The sequence below is a fragment of the Natator depressus genome, chromosome 6, assembly GCF_965152275.1.
Source record: "Natator depressus isolate rNatDep1 chromosome 6, rNatDep2.hap1, whole genome shotgun sequence".
NCBI classification, from domain to species: Eukaryota; Metazoa; Chordata; order Testudines; family Cheloniidae; genus Natator; species Natator depressus.
In genome coordinates this window covers 34,647,404-34,665,196 of record NC_134239.1, presented here as the reverse complement: position 1 = coordinate 34,665,196, position 17,793 = coordinate 34,647,404, and the positions used below count along the sequence as shown (strand labels likewise).

At 43.5% G+C, this 17,793-nt stretch overlaps 1 protein-coding gene across 1 annotated transcript; it reads right to left on the bottom strand.

Moving 5' to 3' along the window:
- Positions 1–531: 531 nt before the first annotated feature.
- Positions 532–17,701, bottom strand: WEE1 (WEE1 G2 checkpoint kinase). The gene is made up of 11 exons (XM_074956936.1): positions 16,903–17,701; positions 11,165–11,373; positions 10,423–10,489; positions 10,166–10,338; positions 8,751–8,872; positions 7,187–7,333; positions 6,697–6,792; positions 6,522–6,607; positions 6,093–6,263; positions 5,859–6,004; positions 532–1,830 (listed from the first exon to the last, which is right to left on the bottom strand). The coding sequence occupies exons 1-11, from the start codon at positions 17,437–17,439 to the stop codon at positions 1,680–1,682; spliced, it is 1,905 nt and encodes a 634-aa protein (XP_074813037.1). The 5' UTR covers positions 17,440–17,701; the 3' UTR covers positions 532–1,679.
- Between the last annotated feature and the right edge of the window lie 92 nt (positions 17,702–17,793).

The following is a 17,793-nucleotide window of genomic DNA, read 5'->3' as shown; positions in this document are numbered from 1 at the left end:
AAAGAATCCCATCCTACCTTTCATTCAACTATTCTCTTACCCTTCCCTCTCCTCCCCACCCAATTAACCTGAATGATTCTCATTCATTCTTCCCCCAATCAATCAATCCTCATCCTTACCCCACTAGATCTACTACCTAAGAAGCAGCTCTTTCAAAATTGAAGTAATTACCTCAGCACTTGTTGCTCAGACCAGCTTCACAGCTGCAAAAGTCACCTCAGCCTCTCTCCATCCATCCTGGCTGCACTGCTTACAGACACCATTTCTCAAATTATAGTGGGCTGCAGAGAGGTGGATAGCATTGCTGTACTCCTCCCCTGTGATAAGCATCCATAGCCATAGGCTTTCCGTAAGTGAGGTAGGACCATTGAAGTAGGTAGTAGCCATGATATACTACAGTATAGATATTTTATTTCCACAACTTTAAAGCCAAACAAATATTAGACACTATTAAGCTCAACCTTTGACTTTTAATATTCCAATTAAATACTAATACAAATAAGTGAAACACAAACGGGGAACATTGTTTAAATCAAAGTTAATGAGTAGAGACATGCCAGTAACAAACAAATTCCATTTTTGGCAATATCTGTCAGCTTTTAACTAGTAACAGAAAAAGTGATTACACAGCCAAATTGTATTCAGTTCAGAACTTATACTGGAATAGATTCAATTCAGTCTTCTGGCATCCCAGACTGCAGTTTAGTATGGTATACTATGAGCAAGATCAAACTGTTATGTACATGAACATTGAACAGCCAAAATACGTACACTAAACAGCACAAGTATGTACAGGTACTCCAACAAAAATATGCAATAGCCATACAAACATGAAACTGAAGGGAGGGAGAAGAGGAAAACCCCAACATTCAGAGAACTTTATTAAAAAATTACAAAAACATTAATAGCTGAGACATTAACAATTGCACTACACTAATACAAAGTTCAAATATAAAATTGGTGCATTTAGTTCACAATGCACTAGCTTTAAAGAAAAATGCTGCTTTCACTAAAGGCAGCTTAGATATTTTTCACATAATTGTTTTAACAGAAAGCCTATTAACACAACAATGATTGTTTTAATGCTACAGTTTACAGCAAGGACAAAAAACTAAAATAGCAGCAGTTTCACATGGCATATACTTCCACAGGCTTATTTATCCATGGTTTAAGTTATGCCGACAAAGTGCTCCCAGTTGAACAGACAAGTAAAATTCACAATAAAAAGTTTCCTGACACCAGGTATATTGAATGGCCTTAAACCAGTCTCCTCAGCGTTCCTTCCCTGTTCCAAGGACAGTCTAATTTCAATAAAGCCCTTTTAAGATTATTAGGGAAAATATATTTTGTTACAATGTAGTAACACTAAAAAGCAGCACACCACTATAGTGGTTAACCCTGGGATGATGTAACATTTAACAGTGTAACTGAAAGGCTTATGGATTAACATCCAACATTTTCAATAGACCAGATATTAGAGTCCATATCTCAATTGTTAATACAGCTAATTTGCTGTATTTTGCAATTAAAAATCCTAAAAGTTATTTCTGTAAAACTAGAGACACTGATTGAAGACTGGGCAAGAAACCAGAAATTGAATTCTTCCTTCAACTCCTGAAAAATTCAATCCATTAAGAAGATTTCATAGTCTCTCCTCAGGTTTTTTTGGAATGGATATTTCAGTATATAGTAAGACTAACTGAGCGGTTCATTTTCTTTCCGATGAGTCGAGATGTTCTATTCTGTGTTGTAGATCTAGTTGCCATTCGGTCGGTGAACAGTGCCCTCTCTTCTGCTGCAGCTTTTGCCATTTGTGCCTTCTTCAGTTCTCTGAAAGAGAAGAATCAAGAAATTTCCATCCAATATAAGACTCTTGATCAGTCTCAGGCCACAACCTATCTGGATTTGCATAGGCAGCATTATAAAGCAATTTGCAGAACCGCCCAGTTGGTGTCTCCATTCATTTCAGGAGATAACAGGGAAAGTTCAAGATCCAATTTTTGCATCATGTTTAAATTTTCTTACTTGGAGGGAGAAACAGGAAGGAAGTTCCAGAACCATGTATATTGTTGATGCTCAAATAAAATACCCACGGATTTTTTAAAATTTATATGCAACTGTAAATCAGTAGCTATTAAAACCTTTAAAAACACATTTCTGTAAATGCCAACACTCCAATATAGCTATGACAGCAAGTACCACTACATACACAGAAGCTAAACAATAGAGTTAATTAACATAAAGGCCTTTTATTAACCTAATGAGATGTGTCAGTTCAACTGCTTGTTGGTCACCAATGATAACTAAGAGATGGAACAAATTACTTAATCTTACCATGGAAAAGGGTAACCAAAAGAAACCCATAATACTGATGGTTAATTGGATTGGTAGAATAAAGAATGTATCTAATTCTTCCTTGTATCCCAGTTAAAATAATACAGACTAATAGTTAATTGCCAGTACAAGGTGACCTTAAAATGTCCACAACTAGCCAACTTTTAGAGTGCTAAGTGTAGAGACTTCATCCTCAAGACTAGCTACCCTTGTTAAGCTATCTTTGTGGTCTGAAGTTTTCCAAAGTTTTTTCTTTTCAACAGACTGCCCCCCAAAAGAATGGCATCAGTGACAAACAGCCCAAAAATGCCACCAATGTCCTTTTCCTTCTATAGGCCAATATAGGCACTATACCTGAATCTCTAGTTTGCTTAACATGTCCAACTTGAGTTGGCTGAAAGACTGAGTTGAGGAGAAAGCAGAAACTGCCATGCTGGATAAGACTGGTAGTCTGTCTCGTATCTCATCTCTGACACTGGCCAGTACCAAATGCTTTGGAAGAAGTTACAAAAATGTGTGTGTGTGTGTATATACCCCACACACCCCACCCCCATCCACCCAAGTAGGTAGTTGTAGAATAACCTGACCACAGGGAAAATTCTCTCTAAAATTACATTAGTTAGAGGTTGGTCCATGCCATGAAGGATGAAAATTTCCAACTTCCTAAAAAGGTAACTGGTGTTTTTCCACTATCCATATAAAACGTCCAACACTTTTGAATCCTGCTATGTTCTCAGCCTAAATGAGTTCCACAGGCTAATTGTGCATTGTGTGGAAGTACTTATCAGTTTTGAGGCATATCCCCATATTATATTGCAAGAAAAAAATAGCAGCAGCTCTCCATCTACTTTCTCTATTTCCTTTGTTTAATCATTATCTTTCATATAAAATTATAATGTCCATAGTCATTACTTTCAACCATCGCTGAATCTCCTCTATTTCTGCTGTATCCTCTTTAGACAGGGTGGCAAAAACTCAAATGCTCTAGCTCAGCAATTCTCAAACAGTGGGTCACGACCTTGTCTTAACTGGGTCGCCAGAGCAGGTGTTGGATTTGCTGTAGCCCAAGGCCAAAGCCTGAAGCCTTCAGCCCTGCGTGGTGCTGTTCAGGCTTCGGCTTCAGCTCTGGGCAGTGGGGCTGAGGTTACATGCTCCCTGCCCCCGCGGCCAATGGGAAGCTCTGGGGGCAGAGCCTGGGGGCAGCAGCGTGTGGAGGCCCCCTGGCCTGCCCCGCCTTGGAGGCAGGTAAGTGCCGCCCACCCCGCTCCCCTCCCAGAGCCTGCGCCCCCACCCCCAAACTTCCTCTCAGAGCCTGCACCCCCTTCCCACACCCCCTCAACCTCCTCCCCGAGCCTGCACCCCTGCCCCAGGGCCCACACCCAGCACCCAAACTCCCTCCCAGATCCCCTCCTGCACCCAAACTCCCTCCCAGAGCCCAACCTCTCACCCCTTCTGTACCCAAACTCCCTGCCAGAGCCTGCATCCCAATACCCTACCCCAGACCTCCTCCCCCACGCAAACTCCCTCCCAGAGCCTTAGGCAGTTGGAGGGTGGAGCTTCAGGGGGTGGAGTTTTTGGGGGCAGGTTCTGGGCAGCATGAGTGACATTACTGGCCCGCTGGGAGGATTTGAGGACTGGCATTGGCCCTAAGGTAAATTGAGTTTGAGACCCCTGCTTTAAAAGAATATCAAGGACACCATAGGACTTTAAACTTTTAAAAAAAAAGTTGCATCCAGGAAGGGTGAGGGAAGGATGTGAAAGACAACTAATATTCCCCATTACTGATAATACTTTGAGAATTTTGGAACATGCTTCAAATGCTCCCCTGAAGCCATACTTTGAATCTGGAGAAGTGAACCCCTTCCCCTCTTTAAGGGAGAGGCCAGGGACAAGAGGGTTTGGGTGCGTCCCTCAAATGGGTTCCCTCCACTTAAGCCTGCTTTTGTATAGTACAAAGTAATATCCACAAGGTGACGATTGAGTGTTTTGAGTCATGGAAGAAGTAATTAAGAGTTGGACCACAAACATTTTGCCAAGTATTTTTCCTGATCAGATTTCAAAAAAGTTTGCCTTGTGAGGGAATTCCTCTAAAGTAGTCATCTATGTTCTAGTTAAGCTTCCCTCCATTTCAGAATGATGGACATGACATGCTTGTTCCTAGATCCAGAAGTCCTTCCCAGCAACCGCTGACTCGGTGAAAGCTTGCCTCCTCTCCCCACTTGCCTGTCTGCATGAAAGTCTCAGTGCTCAGAATTTGTCTTTCAGCAAAAGCCTGCAGACTGCTAGACTGACTGCAGAAAGGAGGAAGTAAGTGTCATTCATCAGGAGACTGTATGAGTGTAACCAACCAAAAGAGCAAGTCTGCCTCTAGCTGTACCAGCTATAGCAGAGGCTAGAGGAACAACTGCAAGAGGGACTGGTGGAAGGCATGAAAAATGGAAGGCATGGGAAAAAGTGACTAAGGGCATCTATATTAATCGCTGTGTTTCTGCGCATCATTTGCAACACACCACCTTAAGATTTCTAGCCTTTAGAGGTTCAGATGTCGACAGTCACCATAATTCTTCCATCTCTTGTCTATAATTTAGAGACTGACTTAACAGCCAGCTCAAAGGGATTAAGGGGGTTAATACTCTTCCTAAAGGGAATCTCAGTTTCTAAGTCACACTTACACACACACCCACCCCTTACTAAAACCCTTTGATTATTACAATTGAAAAACTTGCCCAATGTGCTATGCACTATTTATGCTATTTACAATTTCATCAGCAAAAAATAAAACCAAATGTAAAAGACACTTCATTATATCAAAATATTGCAAAGGAAATTTTTCTTTAAAAAACAATTAGTTTTTTAGGATGTTATGCAAACATTGCTATTGTTCTTAGGTTTCTATGATATATTTGGCCCCTTAAGAGTCTCCTTAAAGGCTCTAAGACAGAGGTGGGCAAACTATGGCAGATGTGGCCCACGGGACTGTCCTGCCCAGCCTTTGAGCTCCGGGCTGGGGAGGCTAGGCCTCAGCCCTCCCCTGCTGTCCCCCCTCCCCCGCAGCCTCAGCTCACCATGCCACCAGCGCTCTGGGTGGCAGGGCTGGCTCTGGCCAGGCAGTGCGGCTGCGAGCTCCTGTTGTTCTGAACTGCATGGTAAGGGGCGGGAGGTCCCAGGGGGCAGTTAGGGGACAGGGAGCAGGGGTCGGTTGAATGGGTCAAGAGTTCTGAGGGGGGCAGTCAGGGGGCAGGAAGTGGCAGATAGGGGCAGGGGCCAGGCTGTTTGGGGAGGCACAGCCTCCCCTACCCTCCATACATTTTTGGAGCCCCAATGTAGCCCTCAGGCCAAAAAAAGGTTTGCCCACCCCTGCTTTAAGAGTAGACTTAGGTTTATTGCAAGTATAGTTACTGTGCTCTTATGTCCTATCTTTAGTAATCTTAAAATTTGAAATAAGGGTATAAATTTCATCACCCTAAAACACAAATTGTCACAAATATAATTATGCCTGATAATCAAGGAACCTTTGCACTCACTTTTGCAAGAGTGAATTTTTGAACTTCTCAGCATTCAGCTCTATCCGAAGTTGCTCTGCACTCTTTTTGGCAGCAGATAGTAGCACTGAATGCTTGCCCAGAGCCACTGCTGTAGGTCTTCTCTCTGGATCTGGACTAATCATAACCTTGAAGAAAAGGGATTCATGTTTAAAAACACTAACTACTTACAGTATCAGAATAAGCAAGGAGCCATTTGCATACAACAATTCTTACTTTTAATAACTCCAATAATTCTTGAGAAAGAACTTGTGGTATTCTAGGCAGTTTTCCTTGTCGAATTTCATGCCATTGGTCTCCATTAGTCGGAAGTGGTTCAGCACCAGCAGCACACACAACAGTTAGAGCAAGAGCAAAAATATCAGCTTTCGGCAAGTGAGTATAGTTCTGCAAAGAAAAAGTTAAACTTTCTGTGAATATCCACACCAGAACAGAAACTGGACATACGACTAATTTGGAAATAGAGACATCCCAAGCATCTATCCTCTCACATTCCAAAAGGTGAGCCATTTAGAAAAAAAACCTCACGTTTTACAAAACTGAAATAGTTATTTCTACTTGTGGGTGATTAAATAAAAAAACTGCAAAGACATCATGCAGACTTAAACCTTATTTTAGCTTCAATTAGCAAAACAATGCTGTTACCTCTTGTAAAACTTCATTTGCAAGAAAACGGCTATCTCCTTCCTCTACTTGTGGACTAGATACTCTAGTTACATGACCAAGATCACCTAAAAGGAATAGTTAAGGGGAAAAGTTATTATTCAGAAACCAAATGAATTGTATCATCTGATCTTTAAGCGTGCAGCATTTGCCTTACCTATTTTAAATACAACTTTGTCAGAAGACCAGTCATCATCATCACCTTCCTCTGATGTCATACTTGGAACTGATGTCCTAGATATGAAGATATTACCTGCAAAGAAGAAGAACTGTAAGGAACAACTCCAGATCTAAATTTTACCTCATCTGATTTCTCAGACAACTGTATTTATAAAGAAACTGGGTTCATTATATACCATTTCCTAGAGTAAGACAAACTAGAGAGCAGAAACCACCAAATGGGACAGAAGCGAATTTTTTGGCAAGTCAACAAACTTGGTTCCACAGAAATGATGCAGGATAAACTTAAAAGCACTTTAATTATGCTAGCCAATTTTAAAATTGATCTCTTTGATGGTCTGTGTACCACCACAAAGAATTTACAGTTATTGAGGTGTGGCTGACTGCTTATTTTTCTGCAACAGACTAAACCATCTAAAGAAATTGTAAATATAATTTCAATAGAGTACAATAGTTTACATACTTACTAGGCTTTATATCCATGTGTACCAGTGACATTGAATGAATATACTTTAAGCCACGAGCCACCTGAAGTAGAAGATCTTTCAGCTCGGGTTCAGTAAAATAGCGCATATTTCTGTAGTTTTCACTTATGGCATCAGCTAAACTGCCACCTAAAACAAAGCCAAAATATGTCAACTACCTTCTTCCACAAGTGTTTTACGTAAAACGAAGAAGGTTTCCCATACAGCAGAGATTCCCAAAACGTGGTTCGTGGACCACCAAACATTGCTGGTGGTCTAGAGCAGGGGTTCTCAAACTGGGGGTCGGGACCCCTCAGGGGGTCACAAGGTTCTTACATGGGGGGGGGGGGTCACAAGCTGTCAGCCTCCACCCCAAACCCCGCTTTGCCACCAGCATTTATAATGGTGTTAAATATATAAAAAAAGTGTTTTTAATTTATAAGAAGGGGTCACACTCAGAGGCTATGTGAAAGGGGTCACCAGTACAAAAGTTTGAGAAACACTGGTCTAAAGAGAGCTGGATGGTCCCATGGTATACCTCTTTCCTCTTATTCCCAGCTTCTACACTGAAATACACGTAAAGTAATTGTAAGCAATCACTGTAGTTGCCATGGGATCCCAAGTGAGGAAACTGCCCCAAACAGCCACGAACTAGAGGCCATGCCACCCATATAATCTGTATTAGAATGTTTTCTTCAGCGTAAGAGCTCTGGAAGATATGGCCATGTTAATATTGTGGTAAAAACAGAGAGGGAAACAGTTATCTGCAAAAGGAAAACCAAAAGGCACTGAATATCTAACCCTAAAGCACAAAGATTTAGATTTAGTCTGTGCTGGTGAGTTGACACACACAAGAACAGTATTAAATTCAAATAAGGAGAACTGAGTATGTCCTCCTTAAGCATGACCTTTCTTGAACGCTGTCCACTTTTTCTTTGCATGAAGTCACTTAATCTAATTTTTTGTTTTAAACCCATTTAAGGGACTTTGGTAAGACACCACAGAATTTTCCTGAGAAAAAGTTCTTTAAGTTGGCTTTTTCACATTTAGGAAGTCAGCTCATGGCACTGAGCCAACGTAATTGTTTTATTGTGCTTCAGCATGTATGGGCCTAGTAGTATAATAGCAGTATATGTCCAAAGTAAATTAAAAAAAATGTTTTCCCCATAAGGAATACATTAATTTGCTTAGAAAAAATGGTTATGCTCTGCAATATTTACTTTGTCAACCAGGGAGTAGTCAAGCAGCCCCATGGCTCACCAACTGTTATGTGCAAGGGGAGGAACCTTTTGCTATGTCCTCTCTTTTAGAGAGTTTTGTTTTATTGGAGTATTTTTTTTGATCAAATTTAGTGATTCAGGTTTTTAGATATATAAAATAGTCCTACCAAAGGGACTGCACATGTGTATAACTCCATCTCTTTCACATTTAGAAAAGAGTATCTCCTACAACCAGTGCCATCCACCCCAGGCTAATGCCCCTGAGAGACCTGCCAGTTCAAACCCTACAGGCAACTTTTGCTATGAACCGTAGGTCTTCTAGTTGACTGATAACAGGTTTTTCTTACCATTACAATATTCATTCTGTATAAGCATGTGATCATCTTCTGCCCAGGCAGAGTAGTATCTGACTACATGAGAATGCTGCCCCAAAACTGCATGTGCATAGACCTCTCTTAAAGCATTCTGCCTATTATAAATAAATTTAAAAAAACAAAACAAAAACACAAATATTTAGTGATAGTCTAAATTTATTTCAGAATATCTAAATTTAGGTCTGCTAGAAGTTGCTATTATATGTTACATACACACACACGCCCCCCCCCATGTGATCTTTATACAGTGGTCACATGGCTACTGCCTTAAAGACACGTTAACACGGAGCCTGAAAAAGGGTATTCATCTGTCAATACTGCTTTGTTATCAAGCAACTGATCTAACACCACTCACCACTGAAAAGAAGAAACAATTCACCTTGCCATTATAAACTTAAGGCTGATGTCTTTTAATGAATGTACAGATTTAATTGGGCGGTATCTGAAGTTACATTTGCATTGACGTCAGTGACTGAGTATTTAAGTTTTAAAATAATTTATATTATACTATAAAAAGATTAACCATGGTAAAATACTAAAATACAAGCTTTTGTTGTAGATCAGGTTGTATGGTTCCACTTCAAGAACAACCAAGCCTTCACCACTGGTAGAGACTAGAGAGGCTGGAAGAAGTGGCTGCAAATTCACTATGCTTTTAAAACACCATTGACATAATTTCTAAAGGCCTGCCATTGAACAGTTTCAGAAAAGGCTCCTGATGATACAATCTTTTGGTCCAAAGTTTAAAAGGGAACTAAACATTTATCGGTTAGATGAAAGAATTAAGATTGTGAACAAACAGTACCATAAATTTATGTTTTAAAGACTTCAGTATTTTGGATTTAAGCATTCCCTTGGAGTGGTGTAAACTAAATAGCATTGTGCAAGTGCACAAGAACCAGAAAAAGAAACTAGCCTACTTTACTTTATCCCTCACTCAAAACTGGACACAGAGCAATACTTAACATTTTGCACTTCTGTGAAGCCTTCCCAGCAGGGGTCACAAAGGGCTTTACAGACATCAGTGTAACATATATAGCATTAATGGAAGGAAGTATTATCCCTACTTTATAGATGACTAGAGTGATTTACTTAAGATCATACAGGATGCCTGTGGCAGAGCTGGGAATAGAACCCAAGTCTCTCTTCCCACTTCACATAAACCACAATACTACCCTTTAACTTCAGAAAGACTGATGAAAAGTTAGTTTTAGATTTCTATTTTAAGGTGTTAGTTGTAAAGCAGATAAACACATGCAAACTTATATTCATCCTGAAAGTCTCATTTTAATGTGTACACCGGAACCCTTCATGTGTGAGAAGCAAAAAAGTAAAAAGGCAACCAAGAGTTAGTATCTAGCTTTTAGTAAAATCACACACATACTCACTCATCAACTGAGCCAGCTAAGGGCTTCTTGGACCGTTTTATAGCATAGATACAGCCATCAAGTCTTTTTACACATTTAAACACGGAACCAAATTCTCCAGACCCAATCTTCTCCAATTCATGAAATTCTGTTTCATACCGTGACTTCATATTACTTTCTGTTATTGTGATCCGCTGCAGCGATTAAAAAAGAAAAAAGACAGACTTAGGTTTGCAAATACACACTACTAATTAAACACAAAGCTATAAGCGTGTTACCTTGGCAGGTCTGATAGTTTCATCTTCAAGCTCTCCGTCACTTGCTTCCATGTCCTCCCCACAAGAGCTGAAATATATTTATTTATTGAAAAAATAAGTCTTGATGATCTTAAAGACAGACAATAAGAATTCCAATTTTTACATTCTATCAAAGCCAAGCTAATGGAATACCAAACCAAAAAGTCTGGAATGTGAAATCACACAAGGTAATACCCACCTAAAAAATGTAGCTTTCTTGCTTATATTTGTCTGTTGTTTCTAGAAGATTAACAACTGCTGCAGCTGATGCCCACTGCTAAATGTCCATCCTATCACCCCCCCTTTCTGCTTTCTATCTAGCAGAATCAAGACAACCATTACTACTACTTGACTCATTGTACAGTTCCTGGTTTCCCATCCTAACTCAAATCCGTGTCTGGACAACATGGTTCACCTGTTAATTCTTCTCCTAATCCAAGGATTCTCTAAACCGATTTTACCTTCCATCTGACAAATCCCACTGCAGATTATGGTCATGCACATCACACTGTACCCCAGCGCAACCCAGAAAATATATTTCTGGGTGTCATTCACCTTGAAGATACCTATTGCTATTAAATTCAGAATGTAAAATTTTGCATCTGTTGATTTTAGGGAAAAAACTAACGAGATTTCCTAGGAAATTTAGCAATACAATATTTTTTTTTTTTTACAACTAAAAATAGTTTAAAATAAGCTTGATAAAGAAGTATGAGTTACTCACTCATTCCAATGTGTTCTCTTTCTTCTACGACACTGTCCAGCTGAAGTCTGAAGGAACAGTGAGTCTGGAGTAAAGGGATTAATGTTCACATGAGGTGTCCGTCTCATAACAGCATCCTGCTTTTCGGACTTCCCAACATTCATGAAGAGGGATCCTACACGGAGTTTAACTGAGCTGGAGCCCATTCCTTGAGCTTTGGAAAGCAAACTCTACAAAAAAACAAAAAGGCTCATCAGTACTTTAGATACTCATAACTAGGACCCTACCAAATTCACCACCACAAAAAACACATCACAGGCTGTGAAATCTGGTCTCCCCCCATGAAATCTGGTCTTTTATTCTATACAGATTTCACAGGGAAGACTGGCATTTCTCAAACTGGGGGTCACGTCACAGTATTGCCACCTTTACTTCTGCGCTGCCTTCAGGGCTGGGTGACTGGAGAGCGGCATATGCTGGCCGCCCACCCAGCTCTGATGGCAGTGCTGCAGCCAGCAGCAGTGCAGAAGTAAAAGTGGCAATACCATACCATAATACCCTTATGTCTGCACTGCTGCTGGCGGCAGCATTGCCTTCAAAGCTGGGGTCCCAGTCAGCAGCCGCAGAGCTTCCTGAAGCTGGGGGATGTTCCTGGAGATGGGTCTGACCCAGCCCCGGGAGCAGCCCATGCAGGGGAAGAGGAAGTCCCTTCTTTCACCAACCCAACCAGAACCAGCAGCTGGAGCCTGGCATACAGTAGGAGCCCTTGGCCAGGGCACCACCATCCCTGCCCATCCCTGACTCCAGGCACATCGCTCTGGCGCTCAGGAGTTAAAAGGACCTTGGGCCTGCTGTGTGTGGAGGCGGGTGTATGACCACAGAAACCTCCCCAACAACCACAGCACCCATAAGTCTGGCCCTGCCCTCCCCCCACCCCAAGGCCCTCCCATACCATGCCAACTCTCTTCTGCATTGCTAGTGGTAGCAGTGCTGCCTTCAGAGCTGGGCGCCTGGCCAGCAGCCACTGTTCACCGGCCACCCAGCTCTGAAGACAGTGCCGCCGCCAGCAATAGCACAAAAGGGTGGCAAAAATGCAACCCACTATAACCACCTTTCGACTCCCCTATGACTCCCTTTTGGGTCAGGACCCCCCCGGTTATAACAAATCTGAAATTTCACAGTAAATATCTTAAGCCCTGATTTTTATTTTTTTAAATCCTATGACCGAAGTTGACCAAGATTGACTGCGAATTTGGTAGGGCCCTACTCATAACTGGGCACGTTTAGCTATGTTTTCCAGAAAGTTGTTATTAATGATGACTACTGTTTAATTAGCATAAGAGCTGCTTAATAGGAATGAATTTGTCCAATGTAAATCATATGGATATGAATTTTTAAGCTTTAGTACTGACATAGTGTTTATCTTTATTCTGGCAATTGCTAACATTTTAATCATTTTTAAGGCTGGCAACTAAAAGTGACCACATTTTAGTCAGGATAAGACCATACAGAAGGATGGAACAATTAACACGATTCTCTTTCAACAGAAAAAACCATGAAGCATGACTATATAGAAACATGCTAAACTCTGAGCCACTAAACACTAAATTACCACACATTATTGGCTCAGCTACACAGCAGCACAATAAAGCCCTGTTATGACTTGCCTATAAAATTCTCATGTTCTTCTGCCTTCTATAAAAAAGTTAGTCCCTATACATCTAAGATTAGCAGTACTAGTGCTCAGTTCTATACTGATGGGGCACTAGAAATGCACAAAATATATGGGTGTCCTCTAAATATTCAGAATTGAAAAGTTCATATTATACACAAATACCGTAACAGAATTTACTTCAATCCAAGAGAGGTTTTCACTATGAAGAAAGGTCACCTATTGAAAATGAAGTAAAACCAATCTCTCCATAACCCCAACTCTAATATTTTTGGAAGCTGAGGGCAATCTACCAGTCAAATATATTAATCAAGCCTCCTTTGCAGGGGAGAGGTGGGAAGATGAAAGACTGGAGAACAGGTTATAGCCAAGTTGCCAAGGCTTCAACCAGCGCCTGTCATGACCTGCAATCCCTAGAATTGACCTGGGCAGGCACATGCATGCTCTCTCTCTCATTCTGAGTTTTCAAACACGTTAGAGTTCAATGGCATATATCACCCACTAACCATGTTTCCTGTTGTATTGGATACAAGCAAGCATTGACACTTAAGTCACACTTACATGCTATGTAATCGTATTAATTACATGATTGATCAATCTACTGTTACCATTAGAGACATTTTCAGATTAAAAGTGTTTTTTCCCCAAGTGTACTTTTATCAATAATTAATAAATCAAGTAAGACTATTTACTTTTAATTACTTATATACATTAGTTTTTAGCACAGAAAATTAGAAGACTAGCCAATTTCATACTTATATAGTATGTTTCCAAATAAATAGTTTTCAGATTTCCATGTATTGAAGCAGCAACAGCTGGTTTGGAAGTCTGGCATGGGAATAATTGTTTTAAAAGTTTGAAACAGCTTACATATTCTTTTGAAATTGATCATATTTCAGCAGTCCAGTGTCCCCCTAGCCATTTGTAGTTTATAAATTCTAGGTCTTCCCCTTTCACCCCCCACAAGCAAAGTTTCGCTCATGTGTCAAATACCCACAAAACAGAAACAATGGAAACAAACTACATGGTGCTGTCTAACAAACATGGAGACAAGCTGATAGAACATTTAAATGCATCAACAGATAAAATTCAGATAACCATGATAGAAAGATTCAGTGTCACTTCAATATATATGTCCACTGCAGTGTTTAGAAGTACTGGAAATATGCCTTTTACTCTTAGAACTTGTTTTACAAAAACTACTTTTTAAAAAAATCCACATTGGATTAAACTGGATCCATTTAACAGCTCATACATATTTATAATGACAAAGTCAGTTACTGAACTACAATTCTAAGATCAAAAAGTGAGACTGGAAAACTCTTCTGATGTTTAATAAAATAGTGGCAAACCAACAGGCAAGGCTGATCACCTACTTTAAAATATGAATTTTAAAAAGTACCAAACAGACCAGATTAATCTGTTACATAATCTTAACGGACAATTTGTGGGCAGGACCTGGAAAAGACGCCAACTTTTTTTTTTTTTGTTACAGGCAAACCAAGTATGTTATGTAAGGATTGCTCTAGAATGGGCAGTGGCACTGGAAACATAGATGACAACTTTGTTTTTAATCCCAGACAGAGGAATGACATGGGGCATTATGTTTTGTTCGTTTATTTTTGTTTAGGTTCCCTGTCAAATTGCATCAGCTATCCTCTGCTGGTGCAGTTCTATATTTAAGGAGCCAGATGTTGCTGGAAGAGTTTGTAAAACACCATTTTCTGTTCTAATTCACTCCTTACGCTTAAAAGGAAACAAATCTATCATTATCCTTACCCCAACTGTATTATACGGAGTGACTGTAGCCATGTCGGTCTCAGCATATTACAGAGAAAGGTGGGTGAGGTGTCTTATTGAACCAACTTTTGCTGGCGAGAGAGACCAAGCTTTCCAGCTACACGGAACTCCTCTTCAGGTCTGGGAAAGGTACTCTGAACATCACAGCTAAATGCAAGGTGATGGAAAGCAACGTTCCCTCGAATTTTTGACAGGCCGTGTGTGCAAAAAATTTCTTCTGTGCAAATTGCTGTGCTTCTGTGCATATTTTTGTGCGCGCGAGTTTTGCCATGTGCGTGCGCACAGCTTAGAGGGAACAGTGGTGGAAAGGATTGTTTAGCTTTAAGTAGTTAGCACATATTCAAGGTAGAATAATTCTTCAGAACAATCTTTTCCACCTTGCATTTAGCTCAGAGTACCTTTCCCAGACCTGAAGAGGAGTTCTGTGAGGCTAGAAAACTTCTCTCACTCACCAACAGAAGTTGGTCCAATAAAGGATATTACTTTGCCCACCTGGTCTCTGTTGTGAGTATTGTTAGTTCTTATTACAAATCTACCAAACAAGACCAACAAGTTTGAAATAAGTGGAAGTGTAACGCAAATGTATTAATACTTCTAACCCACCACCCTCCTGACATCCAACATGTTGTGCCTGCCAACAACATTGCTCTTCCAGTAAATAGAGTTCTAGTGCCCTAGAGCAGTGCTTCTCAAGCTATCTGATGTGGGGGACTGGCATTTTTTCCCCCAATGTGCGCACAGACTGGCAGCCGACGGCTCGTGGACTGGCACCGGTCCGCGGACCACCACTTTGAGTAGCACTGCCCTAGAGTATTTTCTCTCAGGGAGGTGGGCTGGTTCTAGCCCGTATTAGGCAGGGATCTTTACTGTAATACAAGGTCCAAATTTCTTGGTCAAGGTATAGTCAAGATCCAGGCTCGAGAGAAGAAGTACTTGTGGCACCTTAGAGACTAAGGAATTTATTTGAGCATAAGCTTTCGTGAGCTACAGCTCACTTCATCGGATGCATTCCAATGAAGTGAGCTGTAGCTCACGAAAACTTATGCTCAAATAAATTGGTTAGTCTCTAAGGTGCCACAAGTACTCCTTTTCTTTTTGCGAATACAGACTAACACGGCTGAAATCAGACTCTAGAGAAACAATTTTTCACACCACCACCACAACGATAATAAGTGAATAAAGAGGTTTCACAACCCATTCAAAAGCATCTGGAAGTCATGCCCATGATCCGCCTACTACAGGGGTGGGCAAACTTTTTGGCCCGAAGGCCACATCTGGGTATGGAAATTGTATGGTGGGCCATGAATGGTCACGAAATTGCGGTAGGGGAGGGGGTGAGGGCTCCGGCTAGAGGTGCAGGCTCTGGGGTAGGGCCAAAAATGAGTTCAGGGTGTGGGAGAGGATTCCAGGCTAGAGAAGAGAGTTGGGGTGTATTGGGGGGCAGGTTGGGGGGGAGATGCAGCTGACGGGTTGGGTGTGAAGTAGGGTGCTCTGGGGTGGGACCGAGGGGTTCAGAGGACAGATGGGGGTTCAGGGCTGGAGCAGGGGATTGGGGTGTAGCAGGGGTGCAGACTCTGGGTGGCGCTTACTTCAAGCAGCTCCCAGAAGCAGCAGCATGTCCCCTCTCCATCTCCTGTGCAGAGGGAGCAGCCAGGCAGCTCTGGGCGCCGCCTCTACAGCCTGCCCATTAGCTGCAGTTCCAGGCAAATGGGAGCTGCAGGGGCAGCGTGCAGAGCCCCTGGATGCCCCTATGTGTAGGGGACAAGGGGGAACATGCCAGCTGCTTCCAGGAGCCGTGCAGGACCGGATCAGGGCAAGCCCTGGACCCTACTCCACGGTGGGAGCTCAAGGGACAGATTAAAATGTCTGAAGATCCGGATGCATCCCCCGGGGCCATAGTTTACCCACCCCTGGCCTACTGACTACCCCTCCTGTACAAAGAGCCACAAAGCCAGGCCCCTCACTACCCTTCCACCATATCGCACAGATACCACAAGCAATGGAGTGGATACTGCAGCTCTGGCCCACAGCAAGGGGCGTGCGGGACCCCATGTGCCCAGTGCTTTGACGAGCTGGGGGACCAGGCGAGACCCAGCACCGCAGGCAGCTCCTCCGGGAATCCTGTGCACAGACCGCGCCACGCCCTGTGTTGGAGCACGGGGCACACACGTGCTACAAGTTACAACCAGCCGCCCTTTAAGGGACCAAGAACCAAAGGGGAGCTGTGCCACGAGCAGCCCCAGCCGCTCCGCAGGGCACCATCCCCACCCCGAGCCCGGCCCCTCACCTTGGGCGTGTGCGGTGTGTCGAAGAGGCGCAGCTTGCGGAAGGTCTTGTGGGGCGGGGTGCCGGGGCACTCGAGCAGGGGGGAGCGGGGCTCCTCGCTGCGGACCCGGTACCCGCCTGCAGTGAAATGCGTCGGCGACTCCCCGCAACACCGGCGGCCCTTGAGTGGCGGCGAGGGCGAGCCGGCCATGAAGTAGGCTCCAGGCGACTTGACCGGGGACGAGCCGAAGCCCTCCTCCTCCCATGAGTCCTCCTCCTCCCCAGGCAGCGCGGACCCCGCCGGCTCCATCTCCTCCTCTTCCAGCGGCGGCGGCTCGCCCCGCGCCGGAGTGCGGGCTGCCGAGAGCGGCGAGTCCGCCTCCTGGAAGGCTGAGTCCTCGCCGGTGCTGTTGCCGCTGCTGCCCCCTTCCTCCTCCTCGTCCTCCTCCTCGCAGTCGCTGCTGCCGGCCGGGAACAGCAGCTTCTGCCGGATCGGGGCGGCCGCCCGCCGGACCGAGACGCGCCGCGCCGCGGCCTGCTGCAAGCTCACGAAGCTCATGGCGGGACCAGGGCTCCGGGCCGCTCCCGGCTCCGAACGGGCCCCGCTCACGGGGAGACGCGGCCGCTCCCACACCGACCGCTCCCCAGCTCTGCCACTATCGGCGCAGAGTAGGCGCCACCCCAGGCTCCTCCGGGCCCCGCACCACTGCGGGCTCCGCGCGGACCCACTCGCTAGCGCTGCCCAGGGTAGCCCAGCTCTTGCCGTTCAGACTCCGCGGCTTTCCCGCGACCGTTAGTCTCGTGGCCCCCACGCCAACCAATCACACACGCCCACTCAGTTTGAAAACAAGGAAGACGGAGGCCGGGCCACGCAGAACATACGTCATACGTTCGTTTGGCGCGAATGGGGCGC